At 37.7% G+C, this 26,779-nt stretch overlaps 1 protein-coding gene across 11 annotated transcripts in view; it reads right to left on the bottom strand.

Annotated features, from left to right (window-relative positions):
• Nucleotides 1–15,132, bottom strand: part of LOC129730635 (protein bride of sevenless) — a 33,589-nt gene extending 18,457 nt beyond the window's left edge. The window contains exons 1-2 of one of the 11 annotated variants that reach the window (XM_055690129.1): nt 14,993–15,132; nt 11,663–12,070 (exon numbers count right to left, since the gene is read on the bottom strand). In XM_055690129.1, the coding sequence (XP_055546104.1) occupies nt 11,663–11,717 (55 nt within the window). In that variant the 5' untranslated portion in view covers nt 11,718–12,070; nt 14,993–15,132. Of the gene's footprint in view, nt 1–11,662; nt 12,263–14,479; nt 14,603–14,832 lie in introns of those variants that run through there. The other 10 variants (XM_055690131.1, XM_055690130.1, XM_055690125.1 and 7 more) reach the window with 10 other exon arrangements.
• Nucleotides 15,133–26,779: the final 11,647 nt, after the last annotated feature.

The raw sequence follows: 26,779 nt of genomic DNA, 5'->3' as shown, positions 1-26,779 counted from the left end.
GTAATCAGATTTCAGTACAGATCTAATTTACGCTACAGATAGTAGTTTTCTTCGTAACTCTAGAATACTTTGAATCATACTTCAAGAAATTGGTGTTCAAAAATCGTTTAGTGGCAATAAGATAAAAAGCATTTGAAATTGATAGCATAACATCTGTTACCGCTACAGTATGTGATGCGGTCCAACTAGACAGACAAGAAGTACACATCGCAACCAAGGCAGGCGGTTGATGTAGGTAGTATGACTAGTAGTACCCGCTCGGAAAATATCCCTGTGGGTACTTACTAGGGTGGGGAATCGTTAAATGGAAAAAACGAAACTTGATAGCAGAAAGCCAGCACCAAGTTTTTTTGTTCTATTTGGAGCCCCAAACAATCCTAAATTTATCGGAAGTCGATTGGTTTTATCGCCTCTTGGCGCATTGCATTTCAAATTTATATAGAGATTTGTATGGAAAAACAAACTTTTTTGCAAGTTCCATTCTAAAGAGCTCAAAATGGCTCAAACCATAGGTTTCATGACTTCAAATGGTAGGATTTTTGATGCCTACACGGGTAAAAATCTTTTCCCGTTTTCATGACCTTTTAGGTCATGAAATCATGAATGATGTTTTTCGACAAAATCATGACCTATGACTCATGATATCATGATCTCAACTCCGAATATCATAAGCTATGAAAAGCGTTTTCATGAATATGACTCATGGCTATTAAAAGCGTAACACACCGCTGTCGCATGGACTTATAGAATCATGAGTCATGACTCATGTTACCATAAGTTGGATTCTGAATATCATGAGCTACTCAGAGCGTTTTTATAAATACGACTCATGATTGCTATAAACGTAATACATATCTGTCAAACTGCGCGCCGGTGTATTCAGTGATTGCAAGTTTAGAAACCGTGAATAATACCGTAGGTGGACTAGCGTATTTCATGTGCAAATAAGGTTTTCGCGAGTGAAAGTGTTTATAAAACATATGACAAGTGTCCGGTCGCGTGAATTCACTCAACATAATAATATCAAGTGCGGTTAAAAAAACTGTGGCAGAGAACATACAATCGGAAAAAAATCGGATTGGTGATCGAAAAGGATACAAAAAAGTAAACAACTCCTGAAACCAGGTCTATAATATAATATGGGTATTCATGTCGAGCTCGTAAACAAATACCCAGCCGTATAAATACTCACCTCCATTGACGAGTAATGGAAGATACACAGTTTACCGCTGCTTATTCGTATACGAGCTCGATGTGAAGACCCCTAATATAATTATTTACGTAGTGCTCGTATATAAATAGCTAGCCGTAAAGTTTGTATTTTCCATCAAGCCCAGTTTAGAGTTCTGTCGCTAGATTTCTAGGTAAATTTGTTGTTGTTCTTGCTGCTAGAATTGATGGATAAGAAGCTGTGTGGCGAGTGTCATTCGCCTATTAATGATTTGAAACCAGTGCCTCGCGGTTTCTGCGATGCCTTTCGTCACCTCGGCTAGCAATGTTGTGGAATTAACGATCGTGCCCACAAGGATTTGTTTGTCCTAGGGAAGGCAATTTTTGTTTTCCGCGCCTGTAAAGATAAATTAGGCGGTAGAAGAATTCGTGCCTATTTTGCCGAAAAACTAAATAATGTGCCGGCTGTGCCAAAAAAATCTGTTCAATTTAAACAGCTGTGAGATACTGTTGGTAATGGTAATGTGGTACGTGATTCTGCTAGCCGCGGCACTAACTCAATCGATTCAAGTGATCTTTCGGTTGCATCTATCACCTCCGCTTCCCTTGTTAGGTGATGGTTGTATTCGCTCCGCATGAACTGTAAACTGCAGATTGGTGAAATACCTGTGTGTTCTCCAACCGGGTTTTCTTACAAATTTCACTAGCGGAAATTTGGAACTGTAAACTATCTTGACACATCACTGAAGTTGAGAATAAAAAAGACTTGTTTTTTACGTAGAACTACGTTTTTCAGGAAGATCAGCTACATTGAGGTGAAAACGAAAATGTAAAAACGGAAAAGGGGACTTGTTTTTTTTTTAATGCTTATAAGCCGTTTAGTTTCCAACGCACTTCCGTCGTTTTTTTAGACAATCAATTAAAAATTATCCATGCATCAGCCCAAGTGCAGACAATTATAATTTGATTATTTGAACTATTGTCGGTACCGAACGGCTTCGGCAGTGGTTAAGATTGCTGCATAAAACCTGCCGAAGCAAACCACTGCCGAACTGTTCGCTACCCTACTGTTGAAAATTTTTATTGAAAAGTGTTAAAATAACAAGAAATAAAACAAAGTTTATTGAAAAGTCTTTAAAAAAGCATTAAGCTTACTAGTGAAGGACGGTGCTAACTAGGTACCAGTAGCGGTAGTAGTAGTAGCGTTAGCGGTAAGTGCAGCGGTATTACATCTTCTAGTAAAAAACGCTGCTTTTGTGCGGTAGCGGCAATTCCTCCAGTGAAAAATTTGACAACACACAAATGGGGGTGTTGGCAAACAAAATCTGTCTGCCGTCAAATTTTTAGTGCGAAAACAGTTTTCAATGTCGGGAATAGCACAGAGATGGGATCATCATCATATCCTAAATTGGATTAATAAACAAATTGTCCTTTTAGAATGAATACTAAATTAAGAGTAAAAATTTTATTGTTCATTCATTACATCTTATTAAAAATGTTGGTGCACCTTGACATAGACGATTGTAAAATTCGATTTCATCTCCATGTCTCAGCATGAGCTCGAAATTTCAATATGCACCAAGGAACAAATAACTGATTGACCAACTTTTTTTATAAGTAAACCCTGTTGATATTTTCCACAATAATGCGAAGGAGCCCAGTTCAGAGCAACCATCAACGTCAAACATTAGTTCTACTATTCTGGATTTTAAATCCGGATAAAAACCCAGCTGAAGTTTCAAGTTATCGACCAATCAGTTTGCTTTCTTCAATATGTAAACTGTTCGAGAGAATTATTGTTAAAAGAATGATGTCACACATCAACGAAAATTCAATTTTTGCAGATGAACAGTTTGGATTTCGCCAAGGGCATTCCATTACTCATCAATTGCTCAGAGTTACTAATATGATACGAGCTAACAAATCTGAAGGTTATTCCACTGGAGCTGCTCTTTTAGACAAAGAAAAAGCATCAAAATTTTGAAAAATTATCTTGCTGATCGAACTCTGCAGGTTGACTACCAGAATTCAAAATCTGATAGATTTCCTGTCAGAGCAGGTGTGCCTCGAGGTTTAGTCTTGGGTCCAGTCCTGTACAACATATTCACTTCAGATCTTCCTGATTTGCCTCCAGGATGCACAAAGTCATTGTTCTGCGATGACACAAGCATTTCCGTGAAAGGAAAAAGTCTTCGTTTCATATGCAGTCGATTGCAGAAAAGTTTAGATATTTTTTCTTCTTACTTGCAAAAGTGGAAAATCTCTCCCAATGCTTCTAAAACTCAAATGATAATTTTTCCGCATAAGCCTAGGGCTTCTTTCCTCAAGCCAAACAATAATCACGTTGTCAAGATGAATGGGGTTATTTAAAGTTGGTCTGACAAGGTTAAGTACTTGGGACTAATTTACGATAAAAAAACTTATTTTCAAAAAGCACATTGAGAGTATACAAGCCAAGTGCATCAAATATACGAGATGTTTATATCCTCTCATTAACAGGAATTCTAAACTTTGTTTAAAGAACAAACTTGATTTACAAACAAATTTTTAGACCAGCAATGCTTTATGCTGTACCGATCTGGTCAAGTTGCTGTTCAACAAGAAAGAAAATGCTCCAAAGGATTCAGAATAACATTTTGAAAATGATTTTGAAGCGTCCTCCTTGGTTTGGTACACTCGAATTACATAGCCTTACTGGTGTTGAACCATTAGAAGCTATGTCAAATAAAATTATTAACAATTTTCGACAAAAATCGTTGCAATCCTCAATTGCTACGATAAGCTCTCTTTATAGCCAAGTGAGTTGTAAGTTGACTTCTCCTTTTCTAACAAGTAGGTTTAAATCCCTACGAATGATAAGTCCTAATTGCGAAAGCAATCAATCATCAATTGCGAACAAATCCTAACAATTAAAATTACAAATTTCTAACAGTGCTGAGAAGTCACCATTTGTGATTGGACACACATACTCATTACTTACTAGTATTTATCATAAATACTTAAGCTACTAACAAATCCCCCCCCCCCCCCTTTAAAAAAAAGGAAGTGTGAAAGAACGAGAAACAGTTCGAATGGTGGAGGTACTCCATTGTGTGTGTGATTTCGGTAGCAGTGAGAACACCACTTGAATTATCGCATGCTTGTTTAGAGCGAGTTTAGCAACGCTGGAGCAGACAACCATAAAACTTTTGTAGTTAAGAAAAACTTTAAAACAATTTTTTTTTTTTGTTTTGTGTTGTAAAAAAATATTTTTTTTGTGTACTTTTATCGGTAAAATAAAACCAGGCCTCTGATAAGCCGCCATTTCTCCGTGATTCAAACTAAGCTGCAAACAACATTACATGGCCTCTGCTTCGTTTTCATTGTTTAATGTCTGTTTGGAAACGACAAAACTTATTGAGCACCGAATTAAAAAAAAACTAAATTCTCACAATGAAGTGTTTCATCAAGTCTTGTTAGAATGATTTTCACAGAAAAGGAGTAGAAAAACATAGATTTCCGAAGAATATTAATAAACGAAAGATATGGTCACAATGTATTGCAAATGCTGAAAATCGAGAAATCCTCTATGACACATTAAATTTCGATACTATTAGAATATGTTCTGCACATTTTCCTGATCAGTTTTTCCATTCTGTTGGGAATCAGAAAAGGTTGAAAAACAACGCAGTTCCATCACTATTTGTAGAAGACTCGCAGAGGTAGTGTATACATTAAATGTATTTTCGTAACAAGTGTGGTACACAATATTAACCTGCGAATTTTGGCTGTAATTTTAGCGAATTACCTGCATCCGAAAATTGCTACGATATGACAACAGCAGCGAAAAAAACGACGGTTAACACCAATTTACGGGATTCTGAGCGAGAACGGCTTTCTTTGGAATTATTAGAAACGTTCAAAAGAGCCGAAGTCGTGAGGTAGGGTTAAGATTTACTAGAAAGAAAATTGAATTAGGTATTTATTTTCAAGAATCATGCGAAAAACGAAAAACGAAAACTCGTCTCCAAAATCGAAACTACTTAACAGAAGTCTTAAAGCACAGGTTGCTAGACTAAGAGCAAAACTGAACGGAGATGAGCAGCTGCTGACGGAGCTTCAGAAAATGCAGCTAATAACTGAGGCAGACAAGAACCAATTGGAGGTACAATCACAATCTTCGCCATACATGTTTTGTTCTTGAATTATTTTTCAAAAAATAGAACTTCGCTACCAATAATTCGCTGCTTCACGAGATAAAGCACTAAAAAAGAGGCCAACCTTATAGTGAGATTCTCCGAAAGTTTGCCGTAACGTTACATTTCCATTCTCCACGAGCTTACATGTATATAAGGCAAGTGTTGAACTTTAAACTACCTTCTGTACATACTAGCATACGATGGTATGTGAATGTTTTAATGGTGACCCTGGGATCACTCAAGAGTCTTTGGATATTCTACGGGAAAAAGCGAATCAAAATACTGCTTTAGCAAACCCGTTGTTAGCATGTTTACTCATGGATGAGATGGCAATCAGGCAACGCTCGTACACGCCAGCTCGAAGGAATACCTCAGAAATTGCCAGTACAGGTTGAATCTACAAAAAAAAACCGAGCTCACTGCAGTGGCGAAAAAAGCATTGGTCTTCATGGTTACGAGCGTGACCGAAAATTGAAGTTTGCCTATTGCTTATTTTCTAATTGACAAGATGAATGCAGAACAGAAAAAACCTAGTTGAAATCATTTTGATCAAACTACACGAGGTAGGCGTTACAATCGTATCATTTACGTTTGACGGAACGAGAACAAACATCGCAACGGTAAACTTGCTAGGTTGTAACCTGGAAACTCGTGTCGGTATTCCTAAAACAGGTTCAAACATCCCTGCGCTGATTATCAAGTTTATGTGCTTCTCGACGTAGTACATATGGCGAAATTGGTCAGAAATTCGTTATATAGCGTGAAAAAACCATAAAAGATGCGATTGAAACACACAAAAAAACTTTTAGCTGAATTGAAATGTGAAGAATGCGTAGAACTAGTCGTATAAGATAGGATGGCTTCCGTTAAATGCATCATAGATGCAACAGAATAAAAATTCAAGGTACCTACTTATAATTTTATAGATACTTTGATTATTATTTCATACGTGAACTCAACTTGGAAAGCTGTTTTGATCATCTGGTAGAATCCACTCTAATTTCTCTGCTAAATTTCGAGGGCATATTCGAATTATATACCGATTATAGTACCTGTATATCAAACCGAGCTGCTTTGATAAAGAAAATAATTTGCAGTTATCTAAACATATGCTTCAAATTTTATGCAAAACAAATTATCAGTTTCAAACCTTCTAACAGACAAACATTAACAAAACTAATTCTCTTTGCTGGCAACTAACTTTTTCGTAATTTTGAATTGTAACTTGTTGTAACTGTTTTTTTTTTGCTTGTTTATTTGTTACTGTTACTAAACACACACCTTCATGCATCAATAATGCTTCTTTATTACAATATCACTTTCGGGATTAAAGTTCACCATTTCTGGAAACCGCTGACCGTTGGTTGTCGTTGTATTTTCTTCCATTTATCATTCAGCATTGAGATACATCTGTAAAAAACACTGTCTTTGAAAACATATTCTGCATTCGGCATGCGAACGACCCATTTTGGCCCCGGTGTTCGATATATTGAACAAAACGTTTGGTAAATCGAACAGCTGGGCAAAAATGGCTTAAAGAATCACTCTACAGCAAACAAAACGATTCTGAACCTTCGAGTGTTGGCTGGTTTTAATTATGGGACGGAAATTCTCAAGAGGCATACTACTTACTTGAAGGCTGATGGTACGTGTAAACCCATATTTTAATCTAGCCATAATCCGTGTGTATCGAATTACTAAACGATACTGTTGAGCTACCAGATATAGCTTGACAATCTCCCGTATCTGACTTGATAATTTGAAGAGTATAACAGAGAACTCTTTTCATGCACTTCATATACATTCCAGCCTGAAATAGAAGCGTTCAATCAAGCACCATCACATTACACGATTTGCGAATCACGCTCAAACAATATTTCAGAAATTCTTACTTTTTGTATTTAATCACTTGACTTCCGCGCATTTTTGATGAGTTGGACAGGTAGAACACGCGATGACCATTATTTAAATAAAATTGCAGAACTTGCAGAACTAACAATTCGACCCACGAGCAAAATCAACAGAGCAAAATAAAACAAAATTTTGACGTTTCGCACTGCCGATGCGAACCCATTAAATCATGAGTTCAATTCATGGTTTCCTAAATAAAAGCAACGTTTTATAAATCGAACACCCGATTTCATGAGTCAAATGCTATATGTCCTGACTCGCAACTCATGATTTCATAAATCAAAATCATGGTTCCAGGAGCCAAAGCGAGATTTCATAAATCGAACGCCTGATTTCATGAGTCAAATGCTAAATTGCATGACTCGTGACCAGGGTTGATATTTGTTGACACTTTTGAGTGAAAGTGAAAAAAAGCATCCATAAACGTTATTTTTTTACAATCCTTTCAGTGTTTTCCCTCCCCGCTTTTTGCATGGAAGTGAATTGTCAAAACACCTCATTATATTTCATGCGATGGAAGCAAGACAACAAAATCAGTTTATCAATTAACGAAGATTGTCAAGGCATCGGTCAATGTCAGTGAAAAGTGTTTCGGTGAGGTTCATTTTGGTTGAGTGAACTGTTTGTTTTTCTTTTTCGTTTTGAAGTGAAGATCATTTGGTTGGATTTGTCGTCAAATTTTATTCCGTAACCGTGAACGATGCGCGCGATCTATTTCATCTGAGTATAACAACACGTTACTAGGACGAAAATCTAGTGTATCTGAAAGAGTGCTGCGATCATTGAAAGTGAAAATTGAAAATGATTGGCTGTAATTTTCGAAGAATTTTGCTGGGGAAAATGACTTTTATCTGCACTGCTCGTGACTAATGCCAAAGCAAGCAAGCAAACCAAAGCAAGAATTCATAAATCGAAAACCCGCTTCCATGAGTCAAATGCTATATTTCATGACTCGCAACTTATGATTTCATAAGGCAGAATTATAGTTTCATGAGTCAAAGGGAGATTTCATAAATTGAACGCCCGATTTCATGAGTCAAATGCTAAATTTCATCTCATATGATGTCTCATATGACTCATATGATGTCAGCAAAACAGTAACGCACGGGGTGCGTTACGAACAATTGGCTCATGAAACCATGAGTCTTTACTCATGGTGTATATTCATACCATGAAAATACATCTAAATCATGAAATCATGAGTCATTTTGCCCGTTTTCGAGATTTTATTTCTACCCGTGTAACAACTTGGCCAAAGATACCAAAGAGCTAGGATGTCCCAAAAAAATAATAGAGCTGTTCAAAGTTAAGTATGTCGAAATTTATGTTGCAAATCATTTTTTCTGCCAACACTGCCACCATACCGGCGTTAGTCAGATTTCCATTAGAAGTAACCTCTGAAACGCGTTGTATATTTTACCTACGTCTAGAATATTGACATGAATTTGTTTGCTTGATCCAGCTGAGTGTATAAACTCGTTACGACAGGTTATTACTGATGGGAATCCTACTGACGCCGGTACATTGGTAATGTTGGCAGAAAACCTGATTTCAAAAAAGTAGGTTTTCGCATATAAATTTTCATACAAATTTGAAATGCAATGCGCCAAGTGGAGACAAAACCAATCGACTTCCGGTAAGTTTAGGGTTGTTTGGGGCCCCAAAAAATCGGTTCTGGAAAATCGATCACTTTGCCCCACCCTAGTACTTACCCACACGGAATTATCGGAGAAAACCCAAAAAAGTTATGTTTTATATGTTCGAAACTTAAAATTACCGCGTACATGTGGGAGCGACCGCTTTTTAATGGATATCGTTGAGTGAGATTTTATAAAGCTAGATTTCATACATTTATTAGCGATTTGCCAGCAAACAAAATTTCGATTCCAAAAACTTTAAGAACTACTCTTGTGCATTTTTCTCATTGGTCAAAAAAGTGAGATTTTCACTACTATAAGTGAAGCCTTACCAGAAATCCGCTTAAGTTTAGATTTTGGATGGAGACTTTTTTCGAGGAGAAAAAACTGTTGTGCCTCAACGTTGGCATTAAAAAAATGCACAAATCATTGTCCATTTATGCACTAACGAAACAAATTATGCAGCATCAATCATGAGTCAGCAGAAAAAAAATTAAGTCGAATTCTAACAGTGATGGCAAAAACAGTAAAACTACTTCATTCAGAAGTGTGCGCGTTCAAAGAACGATACCCCGCCGCATCAAAAACGGATATCGTGCTGACTGGGAGCGTGTCGGTGCAGGTACCTGATCACTCAACAATTGTGGTCATTGTATTTTGCAAGTGGACACGTATAGCAATGGACTGGGATATATTACAAAAGTTCACATCAATGGACAACGTAATTCTAATTCCCTAACAAAAAAAATGCTAAAGTGGAAGACCGAGAGAAAAGTGGCTACATCGGTGCGTGCGCTTGGTCGGGAGGTTGGTGCCACCGCCCAAACTGTGATAATTACCTACGAACATGGATGGCAACAACTGGCAGGGCAGTTCGTATTTTACTTCCTCCACCAAGGAAGTGAGATCCGAGGTGGAGTACATTTGACACACCATGCTCCCCAAGAAGGTGCGGCTGTGGCTGACAATCAGCGAAAAGGGGATGTCAAAGCCGCTCTTTTTATAGTAAGAAGTCTCTTTTTTATAGTAAGAAGTGTCTGCCGGAAACTGCGTCGTTCATTGAGAAATACCATAAGGGCGAAAACGCGGTGTACTGGCTGAATGTCATTGCCGTTGGCCCACTACTCGAAGCTATCGTTGGAGGAGATGGAACCCCCCCCTAGCTGGCCCCATCGAGAGTTTCTGGGCAAAAAGCAAAGAACAAAATGAAGAAAGAACTCAAAAACATGCCTACACGTATGCTTTTGTCCGCCATGGCGATTGTTCCGGTTAACTGCCGGAAGGCCACTCATGAACCTTCCCATTCCTACTACCAACTCGGGAAAACAGTGTGACGCCAGCCCTGATCTCAACGCTCTACCTCTACCGTCACAGCTACGAAGGAGAAGCGACCTTGTGATTGGTCGAATGTACACAATTTTAACTAGTTTCGTATTGTGAAGATATTCCATCTATTACAGCAAAGTTTTGGGCAATGTTTCAGCTGCCTATAAAGATATTGCTGTTTGAAATCCAGTCACTGGTAGAAACACTGTAAGCATATGAAATAAATATCATAGCATCTATTACCGCTACAGAGTGCGACGCGGTCTAACCATCCAGAAATCGCAACGCGCTGTCTGTGCGCACAAAATAAAATAAGTGATTGATTTCCGTACTTCCTCTATTCATGTGAATCAGCAAGCAGCTGAAAACATTGGTTAAAAGCTGCAAAACTATACCGAAATTTATGATTTTCAATTCAACTGTTCACTAATTGAACATCGCAAAAAAGCTATCTATTATACCATAAGTTTGGGGTCGTTTCTAAACCATTAAGAGGGGGACGGCGGGGTTTGTCAAAAGACCACGAATGACCACGCCCGGGGGTGGGGGGTTAACGAACTGACCACGTGGTCTTTCTTCCTGACTTATAATTTATTGTTGCCACCAAGTCAAGAATGAAGCTTTTGCATTTTATAAATATAGAATGTACTGAAAGCTTAATATTAAAAAGCGAATTTTTGGCACTTGACAAATGAAAAAACTACGTGGTTAAAGTTGCACTGGGGGGGGGGGGGAGGTTGGCCAAAAAACCACGAAAGACCACGGGGGAGTATGGGGGGTATGAAATAAGACCACGTGGTTTAGGAACGGCCCCTATAGAGCAACCTTTATCTTTTGATCAAGACATTGGCGTTTGAAATCCGTTCAAGGGTGAAAACATAATATGCATTTCAAGAGGCATCATTTTCGTTACACTTTCGTTACACTTTCCGCATGCCACCCTACTAAAGTAAGACGTCAAAAATCAGAACTTTTTAAATGTTAGTCTAGATCAATTTTTGAAAAATGAAGTGTACAAACTTACTAAATTTAGTAAGGTCTGCACACCCACAAAGTTCCATTGGATTTTGTGACGATGCTGCTAACATAGAGCTGGCGTGAAATCCGTCTATTTTACAGATAGCTAAACATACTATCGTGAGCTAGTGATAGTAACGTCATTTTTATCTGTTGTGCTTTTCTTTAAACATTACTTCTGATCACATCTTTTTAATCGTGGCGAATGTCCACAGTATTGATATCTAATTTCAAAATGATTGACTGAAAATATTTTTTTAGTATGGTTAATGAAAATCAAAATAATCCGAATTTTAGACGAAATGTGGGCTTGTTGTTCTGACATACAAACTTACTGCGATACATAAAGATCATTATTGTAATAAGAACCCCTCACGACCTCTACAAACCTGAGTAACAACTCAAAACTTAAAAGAAACTTACCAACAGCATAAAACGGTACGCAGCATTTATTCTCAGATCTCATGATCATCGACATCTTCGATCACACAAAACGCATTTGAATTGCACTCCTCGAATATGCATACAATGCACTAGCGGACGTTTAAAACTTCACGCCAATTTAACGCTTTGCGCATCAGTTATCTTGCAATCGGCTATTTATCTGCATTTAACAACTATCATCCATAAGCTAAATTGTGTTTCACTTCTGCTTCATTTTTTTAGCTTTGGAATTGTGCTCTCGTCGCAAATATGATACACAGTTTCGCAACGGCTGGTGGTACACACTTTTCGATCACTTTCCAATTCTTGCACATGATAGCCGCAAGTTCGATCCTATGCACTTCGTTCTACATCTCACTTATCTTCACTTATTTGATTAACCTTGAACTTTAAACAACGATCAATTTAGTTTATTCATTAACAACACCGTCACAAACTCTATTGCATTTAAATAGGTAACTTTCGTTCGATGACACCCTTGCAGTCCAAGTGCATTTTCTGGTACGTTAAAGTTTCGATCAAACATGTGCAGGTTAAATTGGGCTGGATAATCGATATTCACCCTTCACCTAGCAAAAACTGCACATACAGAAGAAAATATTCTTAAGGTTCAATGTGCAGAAGGAAACTTATTACAGCGTTGAATCGGTTGATTGTTTCCAACACCTATATGCTCGTTTTTACAGCATGCACACACGCATGCATGCGTTATCGGGTAATCATTTCTACCGTTACATGAATGCAATTAGCTACAGTACGCCACAGGTTCCATTCGGATTATGTTGCGTGTATTCCGAAACATTCATATAGGTTCAATTTTATATATGTAGTGTAGATGCTTACTTTAGCCCTTTTCAAAATAAAAACAATTTGTTAAAAAGGTCACCGATTTTACTGTGCGATTCGTTATTAGTTGCACAGATAGGGTTTTCTTAAGATGTATCTGAGCTTTGTTCTACTTTTATTGTCTACACTTAGCAACAGATATTCCGCTCAATAAAAATTCTACGTAACTCTTTTCTGAATCCTGAATTGGAGAAGTGAAAATTACTCTATAGGTTAGCTTCAAACCATACATTTGTTTAAGTATACTGTTGTATTGCGGCCGCAAGTAGATAATCAACGCATACAACTTCATTTAATACTAGTGAATAGATGATTATGGTGTGAAAGTAAAGTAAATATCATAAAAGTCATGCTCTGATGAATATCAGCCTCTGTTTCGTTAAAAACTAATAATATAAAACGTATACGTCTAAATTTTTCTCAAAGAAATTATTTGTCTCTTCCAATTCTTTCTTAGAAAATTTTCATGTTTGTAATATTGTTATTTTTAAGTCCAAGTCACATATGATTAACATAAACTATGCTCAATTGTTGTTTGCATCGGCAAACTATCCAATACTGATACATCACGGATTTTAATCCATGCAGAAGCATTGATGCGTCATTTTTAGCTTGAAATCCATTTACACCATGTAACTCCACAATTGGCGGCATTGCATATATTAGTGCATTAATGATCATATACGGCCAGAGACTTAACGGAAACTAGAAGTTGCATTACCCATCACAATAACATAACATGTGATTTTCGAATCGTATGAACGTTATTATAATTCGTCAGGCAATTGTCCTAAGGTTTTTTGGTTAGGTTGCCCTATGCAAAATCATTCGTTGTTTCACTTAGATAGAAACGAGATATAAGCGAATCTATTAGCGAATTTCTTTATTCCACTGTGTGCGGGCAAAACTGCCGAGGGATAATAAAACGTCATCGCCATTTAAGACGCAAGTAAGAAAGAGATGCCAGATAATTGTTTACGAACTTAGCACGTGCAGTAGTGGGTTGAAGCTGGCAAATTTTACAGTGCGCTCCGGGCAGCACGGCAGATCAAAACTGGGTCAAAATCGAGCGAATAAAGAAGGGTTTTGACAGCAGTTAGTGCGCTTTTAGGTCAAAACGAGGTGAGCTGGTGGAATAAAGAAATTCGCTATATGTTTGCTCCACCATCGACAAACGACAGCAACACAAAACGTGAAACAGAACGAAAACGATTAATTGCACCCGGAATGAGTTCATAGCTCAAATTCATTCCGATCGTGAGTTTAGTGTCCGGTATAATTGCTTACGATAAACAAACTGCTGAACAATACAAGCGGCATAACGCGGTTGGTGCAGGTAAATTTGAATATGCGCTTACTCTCCTCCTGTATGACTTTGCCATACCACAAACCTTCTCTTCACAAATTCGGCTGATCATTAGCATTAGAATAAATAATGTGACGCGTAGCGGCCATTGTTGCTGTACGTGATCGAAAACAGATACTGGAATGTACGCTATTTTATAATAATTGTTTTATGAACGTATACAAAACTCGTAACTGTTCTAAGATTTAAGAGTAAGTAACAGCGAATAATAACCAATATCGATTGAACACATGCGTTAAAATGCACGTTGCAGGAACGTGAATAAAAAGTACACTTAGCATTAAAATGTACACTTAGTAACTCGTTGTGAAGGTAATCTGCAAAATAATAACACAATGTTCGCAAGAGACGCATTTCTAAATGCTGAACGAATTAATTAATTTATTTATTATTCTTTCTCATTTGTAAGATTAAAATATGTTACAAAGTATCACAAAATTGGTCGCAGTGTCGAAAATATCCAACACGGGATGACTGCAAGGGTGTCATCGAACGAAAGGACGATACTTCACAAACGTTTTTTAAACTTTTAAAACTGCGTGCACTACCGCTTAACACCACCACTATCAATTATCGTCAATCACCTGCACATTACCGAACAGTAATTTTGCACTGGTTTGCTATTCATCCAGATACGAATTCATGTTATTAAACGAATTCATGTTATTGGTCTTCTAACTAGAACCAAACCTTTTTTTTTTTTCTTGCATATCACTTTTTGTGAGTGACCACCTATAAACGTAGGTGAAACAGGATATGCTAAGTATTATTTGTAACCATGGTTACCCAAAACGAAACCTAGGTCAAACATTCCAACCAGTATCAATCAATCTGCCTATTTCAATACTTTTAAGATGCTAAAACCATTTCAGACTTTCTTATATAATTGTATTAATAAATTTCTGACTTGGAGAAATGAACAAATAATTTGTCATACGTTTTAAACTTGGACATTTTTCTGTGGCAGAATATTTGTCAATTCCCTGGTATTTAAAAAAAGGAATTCCTCTAAAACCTCTCCACACATTCGATACATCCTTTGAAACTGTTCCGATTTAATTCACATTGCACTTTTTTCTATGAAAACAATTAAATACTTTTTAATGCAACGCCTATTGATAACCATGTTTCATACGAAGTGTAGAGGGTGAAAGCGCGACTGCAACTGAAAACCGATATCGTATGGCGAAAGAACGTAACTGAACTGAACAGATGAGAGCAGCAAACTGACCAAACATCGAAACCCTAATATGATGGCTTATACAATTACGGACTGCTTTTCCCCTTCGTTCGTAATAATTGGATATAGCTTTACTATTCTACCACCCACACTCATTGAACTGATCACCACGTTTGGCTTGAAGAGTTTATGTGAGTTTACTGCGTAATCCACATGCTAGTGAGCATGAATGGCAGTCTTCGATTAACTTTGTCGATAGTAAAGACGAACAGTTGGATTCTCGATCAAGTCGTAACCTTTAAAATATAAATCCTTTCTCTTACATCCCCAATCGTATACCTACATCCATGATGGAAAAAATTAGTAAAATACCAAAATATTTTTTTCAAACGTCAACTGCAAAAATGCGTTCTACACTGACGAATTACTGGCGTCGGAATCTTCAATAAAAATTTTACCATTTCCTATAAGCACGAAAATCCAGCTTTTGTTTACGTCGTAGAATTAGTTGCAATTCAATATAAACCCTACAAACCATTACTTCCACTATACGGACAATTCAGCTCCATTGAGGCTCTCCGATGGATGAAAAATGCAAAAACACGTAACATTTGAGAGCCTTATCCGAAAAATCTTTTCAGATTACCTTAGAGTGAGCCCATGTCCCTTCTCATTATTTCATTCCAAGCGGATACTTTGGCTAAAGTTGGGGCACATAATGTCTCAGATTATGTCTAACTACTACGGTTTAAGTTGTTAAGTATGCAATGTATGTAATTCTTTTGAGGATGCGAAAAATGAACAAGGGCTGAGGGTGTGATTTATACTTTGAAAAAATTATGTCCAGACGAGAATCCGCAATTCGATGTTATCGGTCATATTTTCGTTAGCGAGATTATATCCAGAGGCCGGGAATCGACCCCAGATGCTAACACGGCATCTTCCGGTAGCTGGAAAACATCCTAAAATTGCCGAATACCATTTGATATGGGTATTACTTTAACAAGAATGGCACCCATAAGCCGGAAATCAAAACCAGACTTCTGAGATTTTAGTGTCACTTTATTCCATTAGCGTGAGAAAGAAGAGAGAGAGTATTTGCATGTTGCAAAGTAGAAATCTTTAATTCAAGTATCATGTAAATTCAATTACAAGGGTATTTAAACCAGCAGCGAGTATTCATGATTTTTGTTTCCAACGGGTTTTCTTCGTTTTTGCAACAATCAATGCTGCTTATAAACATGCGGCAAAATTGTAATGTTATGACGAGAACAATGGAACTATTAAAAAATGTTGAGACATGTTTCGAATACAGATTTCGACCAATCAGAGCCGAATACAACGTCAAATACCAACCAACTTAGATATTCTTGGAACCAAGATTATATCTAGAAGCCGGAGATCGACCCTAGCAAACCTAGCACGTAGACCTAGCAAACCAGTAGATCAGTCGTTTGTGTGCGAGAGGCCGCCGCTTCCGACGGCGGGTCGGCGGCCGGCTCAGACTGCGAAAACCCCGGCGTCTTAGTGCCGCTTCGTTTCCTTGCCCTCGATTATGCGTCTTCGCTATATGATTTAAAAAAAATATTATGCCCAACCTTAACTCTTTAGGAATATATTAACATTCGGCCTCGCGTTCATCCGGCCTCGCGTTCATCTGGCCTCGCGTTCATCTGGCCTCGCGTTCATCTGGCCTCGCGTCCGTTATGTCTTGTGGCAGTATGCCTCGTATCCATTATTATAAACTGGAAAAAAAACAAGATAACAGCTTTGTGGTGCTCCCAATCAAGTCAGAAGGGCGTAAATTCATCAGCGACTTGAATGAAGTTTTCCCGTAAGCAAACGTAGAAGTGATAAACCCGGCGAACAATTACTTTGCGGCCTTTTGAAGCACTTCTATCTTTGCTAGGGTCACCATAATTCACATGAATTACAACAATTTGAACTAGCTACCAAGTAATATTAAGATAATACTAAGGTTCTGGGCGGATGAACAAATGCCGAACGACTGGTTGGAAGGCCTAATATGCCCTATCTATAAGAAGGGTCATCGATTGGATTGTTGCAACTATTGAGGCATTACGTTGCTCAACTCCGCATATAGGGGTAAACAAGGTAAGACCGCCCAGCGGGGCAAGAGCGCCCACCGCAGTTTCACTGCCAAGTTATAAAATGATGGAAATATTTTCTTAATAGACACGTTTACAATATACACCCCTTTCTGCTTCGATAGTGAGCGAATGGTCACAGAAATAATCAAAAACAACCTTTCAGCTGGCAACCGGTCAATGCGCTATTGTTCTGCGGCTACGGGACTTAAGATTTTTCTGTCTGAAAATTTATTGTTTTGTTTGTGAATATAGGTTCAATCGGTTGCCTGAATCTGTCTTCTTTCGAAAATATCGAAAGCCGTGTGTAATCTTGCAATTTTGACTACTTTTCGATGAAATATGAAAATGTTTTACTGGGAGTAAAGCCGCCCACTATACATGGGGTAAAACCGCGTCGTATAGAGTAGTGAGGGGCAACGAGCAAAATAAACTGGCAACATTTTATGAATTTGCTGTATTATAACGTCAGTTAATCACACATCTAAACACATAAGATTCCGTTTAATTGGTGCGAAGCTATGAGGAAAGTTGTGTTTTGAGCTGTTTTAATCTAATTTTCTTAGTTTCGGAAACTATGATTGACCTATTGGATAACTGCAGAAACTCGAAAACAAAAGAACCCAAAAAACTTTTGTACAATTGTGGTTTGCATGGTGAATTTGTTTTGCCAAAAAAATTTTGGTGTTTGTCATAAAACTCAAACCAGTTGGAAAACTCATTGCGGGGTAAAAGTACGCATAAGCCGCGGGGCAAAAGTGCGTACTAAGTGCCATTAACAGTAATGAAAAAAACCTGAATTAATCCAACTAGCGGTGAGACTCAGCCTTTCTCATTCGAACTTATTATTTGTTAAAACAGATTTACACAAAAACTTAAAAAATACATCTTGACAATTTCTGCTGGATTTGTTATTCATTCTAAACAACAAATTTTTGGTAGCCATTTAACACATTTAAAATATATCATTCACAAACATATGAACATACATTAACACATATACATGCAAATAACATTAAATTCTTTCAAATATATGATGCAATTTAGTTTATTTATGCGATTTTGATCGTAGTATAATCGGTTTGTACTCATATACTGTGTATAGATATTTCGATTGTTTATGTCAACTTTAGTTAGTAGATTTCAATTAATTTAAAATTACCAGTTGTTCCTCATACAATAATTTGAATGATCTTATCATTGAAAATGAAATTCTTTAACGCAGTTGATATTACTGATCGTTTCTGAGAGGCATCCAATGAATGGGCAAATATCAATCAATATGGGTTCTTGAAACCTGGATTATACCCAGTGGCCAGAACCCGACCTCAAACCCATTTTTTATTCCAGATGACCACTTCTGGTTGCCTGGTAATCATGAAATCATAAAATCCATCATAAAATTGCCGAACTGCCTGATCTGGGTATTTCTATGGTAAAGATGGCGACAGTTTCCGACTAACAGCCTAAAGTGACAAATATCATCCAATACGATTTGAAGAAGCGGTATGATACCCTAAGGCCAGGAATCATCTTCAGGCGCCATTTTAAATTTCTAGACAGTGGCTTCCGGTTTCTGGAAACCAGTCTAAAAGGGACAAACATTACACAATTTGAGTTTTTCAGTATCCGGGATGATAATCAGAGGTCAGGAATCAACCCCATATTTCATTTTGAAATCAGCATTTGCGACTTCCGGTTTCTGGAAAACATCCTTCAATTGCCAAATATAATCTAATAAAGGTATATCCACTCTCTGGATTTTAGAATATTGATGTTGTATTTAAAGGAATAATTTGAGCATAGTATTTGAAATTTGACGTAATATTTGTACTAAATAAATAGTTTTTCTATCATCATGACTCCTAGTTTCGATCTTTAATCAAAGCAGCTAGTTTTAAACAGCCTTTGAATTTAGATTGTTCGTGAGTTTGAGGAACAACTTGTTCGTTTGACACCTGTTTTCTTTAAATAAGTCGTGTAATTTTTGAGAGAATAGACATTCAAATCACATCAAATGCGAACATTCGTTTGACACCTGTTTTCTTTAAATAAGTCGTGTAATTTTTGAGAGAATAGACATTCAATATTTTTACACGAATGCATTTATAATGTAAAGTGTCTAAAATTAATAAAAAAATATTTTTACAATTTAATACATAATGGTTAAAATAAAAGTCCGATTACACTGGTCAACACAAGTGTGGCCACAAAGGTCAAACTAAGAAAAAATTAAAAATTATAACTTTTCCTGTGAATTTTTTTCTTTCTAGGGCAAGTATTGTGAGCTTAAGAGCAGCATTTTTTTCGATTTCGCCAACCAGTGTTATAATCAAATGAAATGGGTACCAATAGCAACTAAACCTTCAATTTAAAACTAAGATTGTTGGAATCAGTCTTTCTTTCTCTTCAGTCAATCTTTGGCAAAACGAGTGAATTTAAAAAAGTTCTGTACACGTTTCTTTTCATAACCTTCGAACTACATGTGCAATCATCATAAAATTCGTTATTTAGGGGTTTTGAAGACAGTCCGTTCATTTGATACCTATTTTGTTCAAATCGGTTGTGTAGTTTCTGAGATAATGGAGTTTCATAACTTTTACATTTTGATACATAACAGACAAAGTTACAGTCCGATTATAGTAAAATTCAATAGGGTCTTATCAGGCAACTAGACCTTACTATTGCAACTTATTTTGTGAAAATCGGTCCATCCATCTCTGAGAAAAGTGGGTGAGTTCAAATAGTCTTGGAAACATGTTTCTTGTCATAGCCTGATTTCCCATTATCATACATAGAGGACAAAGAAGTCCAATAACTATAAACTCAATAGGGCCTTATGAGGCAACAAGACCTTCCATATGACACTAATTTTGTGAAAATCAGTCCAGCCATCTCTGAGAAAAGTGAGTGAATTTAAACAGTCTTTTAAACACGTTTCTTTGCATAACTTTCGAACTACATGTCCAATCATTATAAAACTATTTTACAAATGGTTCAAAAAATAAGCCCGTTCTTTTGATACCAAATTTGTTCAAATAGGTTGTGTAGTTTTTGAGAAAATGAAGTTTTGTGATTTTTACATTTTGATACATAACCTCGAAACTAAAAATCCGATTACAATGAAATTCAATAGGGTCCCATAAGATCTTTCATTTGCAATTAATTCCATGGAAATCGATTCAGCCATCTCTGAGAAAATCGAGTGAGATTGGGAGAGCGTTACATACATACACACACACACACACATACACTCACACATACACACACATTCAGAAAATGCTCAGCTCGTCGATATAAGTCGATTGATATATGAGATTCGACCCTTTAGAGCACTTTTATAGCTTTGGTTTTTTAAGTGATTGCTATACCTTTCTAGGAGAAAGGCAAAAATCATGAAGTTTAATAATATTTTATCCAGTTCGTCATTCTTATCATGGAATTAAACCAACATGACTATTAAGTTAGGGAAACGATAAACTAAAAAATCGCAAATTGCTTTTTTTTATTTTGAGTTTTTTGAAGTTCTCTTTTCAAGCTGAATAGCGTTCTATGCAGCGACCTAACCGAACTTAATGTGAACTTTCTAGTTCGGTTTAAAAGCTGCTTTGCATTCTGCTCGAAGTTTATTCATCATCAAATGCGAATTTGAAAGTTCGGTTAATTACTTAAAAATCGAGCTGTATAGAGATCTATCCATGGTCGTTAGTTTGGCTGATTAGACTATGAAATCTACTTTTATCCTTACTTTTGGTTACCTGGGTAGCGTTGTATAGAACGCTGATACTCCCGGTGGCCCTTTACGGACATGAAGCATGATTCCAATCGTTAAAAAATGAAGTGCATACAAATCCTTTACAACATGTGATTCTTCTCAAAATGAATGAAAAGTGATAATCCTTTAAATTAGTGAAAGACTTTTTCCGTATTATTTATTTATTTTATTTTAGTCAACAGATAATATGATTACCCCAATGACCTCACTAATAATATCAGCTAAAATTAACATAAAATGCGCTTAAAACTACGTTTGTTCGCTTTGCGAGACACATTAAAGTTAAAAACATGGTAACAACTATTAAACGCACGAGACATATTACTCATTGGTTCATGACGGCCATAATCGGTCCTTACCCGAGAGATTCTCAGGAACGGGTGCGATCGGAAGTTGCGGCGGCGTATGTTGATGTTCAAAGAGCTAAGTAGTGAAGAGCAGTAAATATTACCCTGACGGAGGTCAGTTATGTAGCACGCTTTAGCCAAGTTGCGTCCATCCTCCAACAGTTTTAAACTAAACAGCAAGCAACGACTTTCATAACAGGGTAGGTGGCGTGGACTTGTCCACCTGAGATGGCGTAAAGTGAAGCAGACGAATCTGTGTTGAACAGCCTCAACGCGGTTCTTCCCATCCTAATTATAGGGTGCCCAAACCACAGACGCATATTCCAATAACGGCCGAACAATGGCACAGTATAAAGTTTTCAAGCAGTAAGCGTTTTTAAACTTCTTGGCAAAGCGAAACAGAAATCCTAGCTGCGACGAGGCTTTCGAAACATGATTTTTGAAGTTCAGTTTGGTATCGAGCAGGATTCCCAGGTCCTTCACCGTCGATTCGCGCTTTCACTGTATACCTGCCAAAGCGTAGTTGAAATTGATGTTGGAGCGTCTGCGACTAAACGAAATAACCGAGCATTTCGATACGTTCAACGACATCCGGTTGAGTTGACACCAGTCAGCGAAGGCTTTCAACTGCTGTTGCAGGAACAACGCGTCCTTTGGCTGTTTCATCGTGTAATATTACTTCAAGTCATAGGCGTAGGAAAGTTTAGAGTACTTGAGGGTAAGGATGACATCGTTCATATATAGCAAGAATAGAAATGGTCCAAGATGACTTCCCTGAGAAACACCGAACCAAATGGGAAAAGGTGAGGAAATGTGATCACCGATTTCGACGGACATATTTCTTCCAGTTAGATACGATTCGATCCAGAAGCAAATTATCAATAATGCCAAGCTTGTCAAACTTGGCTATGGCAATCTGCTGATTTTTTTATCAAACTTGCTGGCCATTTTCTAATTGACGAGTTACAAACGATGTGAAGCAGGTTAAGTCGTTGTCGAACGCTTAGACATAAAACCGTGCTGTTCCGAGGATATATACTGTACATATCTCTGAGCCAGCATGCGCAGCACTGTCAAATCAAACAGCTTAGAGGTAGCACTCAAGGCGGCTATACCGCGATCATTCGAGACGATTCGCTTACAGCCTTTTTTGAATACCGGACACATACAAGTCTTTCCAGCAAGTAGGGAACACCCCTGTACGCAGAGAGCGATTAAATACTGTGGTTATCAGTGTTGCAAGTGAGTGTATACAGCGTTTGATGACAAGCGAAGGAATCCCGTCTGGGCCGCATCCGGTGGAACACTTCAGATCCATACCTGCTGCCTTGACCATATCATCGGTGATAACGATTCGCGAATCAGATGCCGTCAGTCGGGGAACATTTCTGGTAGCGGCAGCCACATCTTGCGTATTCAGAAGCTCATTGGTAAAAACGCTGCTGAATTGTGATCGGAAGAGGTCGGCAACATCCACAGTTGATTCAGCTTCCAGCAAACCATTAGTCATTGTGGAGGGTAATCCGTTTTCCTTCTATTGGCTGTTAACGTAACGCCAGAATCTTTTGGGGTTATTCTTGAGGTTATTTTGCAGATGGTCCTGATAGTCGTTGTACAGACGATCATTCAGTTGCTTATATTCAGCGTTTGCTAACATATAGCTGGCCCTGGTAAAGTCCGTACGATACTTGCTGTGTCTTCGGAGGGCTGCGCGTTTCAGTTTTTAGATATTTGAGATCGGCGTACGTAGCTTAAGTAGCCAAGTAGCTTAAGCTGCTTCACGCTTGGTTTTCACAGGAACAAATTGGTCGATAGCATATAGAGGGAGAGCGGAGACAGTTGACGCAGCAAAGTTAACATCGTAGCTTCGAAGAACATCATCCCACTAGACACGCAGAAGGAAGTCTTTCAAGCCATCAAAATCAGCCCTGTTGGAATCGTAGAAGACGCTATCGGCAGTATCGCGGAAACGATGTTGTGGGCTAACTTTCAAGCCTACGAGTAGAGGAGGATGGTATCTGATCATTTTAACCACCGTGAAGCTTATGAAACCGTTCACAGAGCTCGTCGCTAACGAAGCACAGTTCGAGTATGCGAGAGCGCTCGTTTTCAACTCCACTCATCTGTTTCAGACCAGCAGTGCATTAGGTATCCAGTAATCTACGTAACGTCGGGCCAATCGAAGAACGAGAGGTTATCGGCAAAAAGAAACCGTTAGAATTGCTTTGCCAAGAGATCCCGCTCAAGTTGTAATCTCCAAACACGACAATGTTATCTCTGGGTTCCATTTGCGATACAATCCAATAAACAGAGTCAAGATGGTTCATAATCAAAGCGTCGTCGGATACACGATCAGGAGGAATGTAGACTACACATTAGACTGGGACACGGTTATATGGGAAAAAAGCGATAGTGTCATTTTGTCGCTCCCATGCACTTTTCGTGTTCCTTATTGTCCTATAACAACCTTTCAGATTGTTCGGTGGAACTATATTTTTGCGCCCGATTTTTTAAGTTTCCATACGATTTTATATGAGAAAATCCACCTTTTTCAAAACTTACTCTCTAGAGAGGTCCAGTTGGCTCCTAAAAAAATATCAATACATGATATTTGTAGGAAATGTTTTTTAGGCGCTACGATGCTCGTAGAAAAAGTTATTCACCCCAAACTGATTGAATGTCTGACGAACGGCTCACCATTGAATTTTTCCAGCAACACTGCTACAGAATGCTGCTATTGCACACTTGCTTAAGGGGTAAAAACAAAAAAAAAAATTTTATTTGCTTAAATCATGCTAAAACTATCCTAGAATCAAAATCTACATCGTCCAAGTACTGATCTAAACTCAAAATTCGTTTGAATCAATTTTTATCGAACAACTTTTATGCTCCAAATTCAAATCTTTCGATTACTTTGGCGATGCTCGTTTTTCGAGGCTTTGCAAACTAGCAGAAGTTACCTCTGATCGTTATCGTGTTTCAAATTCGAAGTATGGAGGTCGCTGCATCAAGCTTCGATCGTTATAGCGTCTCTCCAGCACGTGTTTACTCACAATTTCCCTTTGTTACGTCGATCAGCCGATCTCGTTGTGTACGTTCTTTGTTTGAGTTTTTCTATACTTTTTAACTTTGAGTTATATTCAAAAGTACTCAAATATGAGTGACAGGTTTGAGTTTTTCGTGGGATTGGACGCCAACCACGTCAAAGTCGCTAAGCATCGCATGTCTGATATCGCGAAAGAGGCTAAGCGCAGGTTAACATCAGATAACAAAAAGGAAAAAGAGGAAAATAAAGCCCAGGAAGGACAACTTTACGGCGCAGGGATAGCTGACTGGAGGTAAAAAAAATATCAGGGGCTTTATTATTGCGATTCTAAAGATTTATAGCATATTGAAACTTTGAACGCGTTTTTCTCAAAACCATGTTTTCAAAATCGGCGAGCAGTAGAACTGAAAAAGTTTACATCCGATTGACTTGAAATTTTAACTGTAGCTTCTTCATTAGATTATCTAGTGAAGTACACACGATTTTGGTGATTGATTAACAACAACAAAAGTTATAAACAATAAAAATCGATTTTTTTTGTCTAAAAAGAATTTTTTTTTTCAAACCGTTGCCATTTTGCGAAGAAAAATTCTAAAAATATAATCATGTGTTCTTCACTAGCGACACTTATGTAGATAATGAAAAAAAATTTGTTTTGGTTATAGGTGGCGTTGGGCACGATTTCTACTGCTCGCCGCGGAAGAACTTTTTAAAAAAGCGTTTCACGGCAATCGCTGCACAGCCGCCATTTTGTAAAAAATAATAGCAATAAATTTTTTTTTCTATTCTCCAAGAGTTGCTCAATCCAATGATATATTATTTATATACCTTACATCGCAAATGTCCTTTAAAAAAAATAATGAAAAAAGTCTTGGTTTTTGAGCATTTGGTAGATATTACCCCTTAAGGATGAGAAATAATTCCGCGTGAAAGTAAGCTTTAGAGTGTAATTTTTCCTCATATAGACTGTTCCGAAAATTATAAATACATCTTCTTTCTTGAATAAAACAAAAAATACAGGATTTTTCGGGTCATTTTATTCTGAAATATAGATAATAAGTGTTTTGTTTCCAGTTTCAATTCAAGTTGGGATTATTTTTCGTAGGATACGCGAGTTCTCTACCTTTTCTCTTAACACTACTCATAAGGTTTTGCACAGTGTGTTCTCCGACCATTTTTACCACTTTAAGCCAATCTTTTTCAAATTTTTCAACATTGTCCGCTGGTTTGACATATTTCCTCAGCTTTGCCTTGGTCAAAGCCCAAAAAGTTTCAATAGGGCGAATTACAGGGCAGTTTGGAGGATTCATCTCCTTTGGGACACATGTGACATTATTTGTTTTTTACCACCCTAGTGCATCCTTAGAGTAATGGCAGGTAGCAAGATCAGGCCAAAAGATTGGAGGATTGTTATGCTGCTTAACCATGGGTAACAACCTTTTCTGCAAACACTTTTTCACGTAAATTTTACCATTCATTGTGTCATTCGTAATGAATGGACGAGATATTTTCCCACATTCACAAATGGCCTGCCAAACCATTACCTTCTTGCCGAATTTTTCGGTGTAAATGGCTTTCACTGGTCCAGGGACATCCTTTCCCTTCGGTGATGTATAAAATTTGCGGTCCAGGCAGAGTCTTATAGTCCAGTTTTATGTAGGTTTCGACATCCATGATAACACACCCCATTTTTTTTGGTCAGAAGTTTGTCATAAAGCTTCCGAGCTCTCGGTTTCACAGATTCAGGTTGTTTTGGATTTCGTTTTGGCTGCTTCTGCTTCCGGCGGGTCTGCAGACCCATTCTTCCCTTGGCACGCATAACGTTACTCGCCGAGGTTCCAAGCTTTCTCGCCACATCTCGTACTGATACTGAAGGATGCCGCTTGTAGTATTCCTTAACCTTTTTGTCCATTGTGGGATCAACCCGGGTTTTCTACCACGTCTTGGGGCATCAGTAAATGTGCACTCTTCACAATACTTCCGCAATGCGGTTTGAACTGCTCCGACACTTATATCTTCTTCTCTGGCTAATAGAAAGACCACTCACGGTGCCCCATTTGTGCACAATTCGCTTTCTTTGCTCGGGAGAAAGGCCACGCATTTTCAAAATTTCGCACTAAATGTTAGAAAAAATGACAGCATCTGTTTCTTTTGGATGTAAACAACAGGACGCAGCCAACGTTTGGTTGAATACTGCACGTTATTTGAAATGTGTAAGTAAGTGTATTTATAATTATCGGAACGGTCTATAGTATTTTGAAAAAAAGCTTCAGAATGTAATTTTTGCTCATAGTATCTTCGGAGTAGCCTCCATGATAAATTTTACACGATATCATTTCTTATCACATGATTGAATTTGCAACAGCAGCATGCTGCAGCAGTATTACTAGTAAAATTCAATAGTGAGCCATTGAAGTGAATAACTTTC

This window comes from Wyeomyia smithii, chromosome 3 (genome assembly GCF_029784165.1).
Source record: "Wyeomyia smithii strain HCP4-BCI-WySm-NY-G18 chromosome 3, ASM2978416v1, whole genome shotgun sequence".
In the NCBI taxonomy this organism is placed as follows: Eukaryota; Metazoa; Arthropoda; class Insecta; order Diptera; family Culicidae; genus Wyeomyia; species Wyeomyia smithii.
The sequence above is the reverse complement of the archived record's forward strand: the minus strand, read 5'-3'. Positions and strand labels throughout refer to the sequence as shown.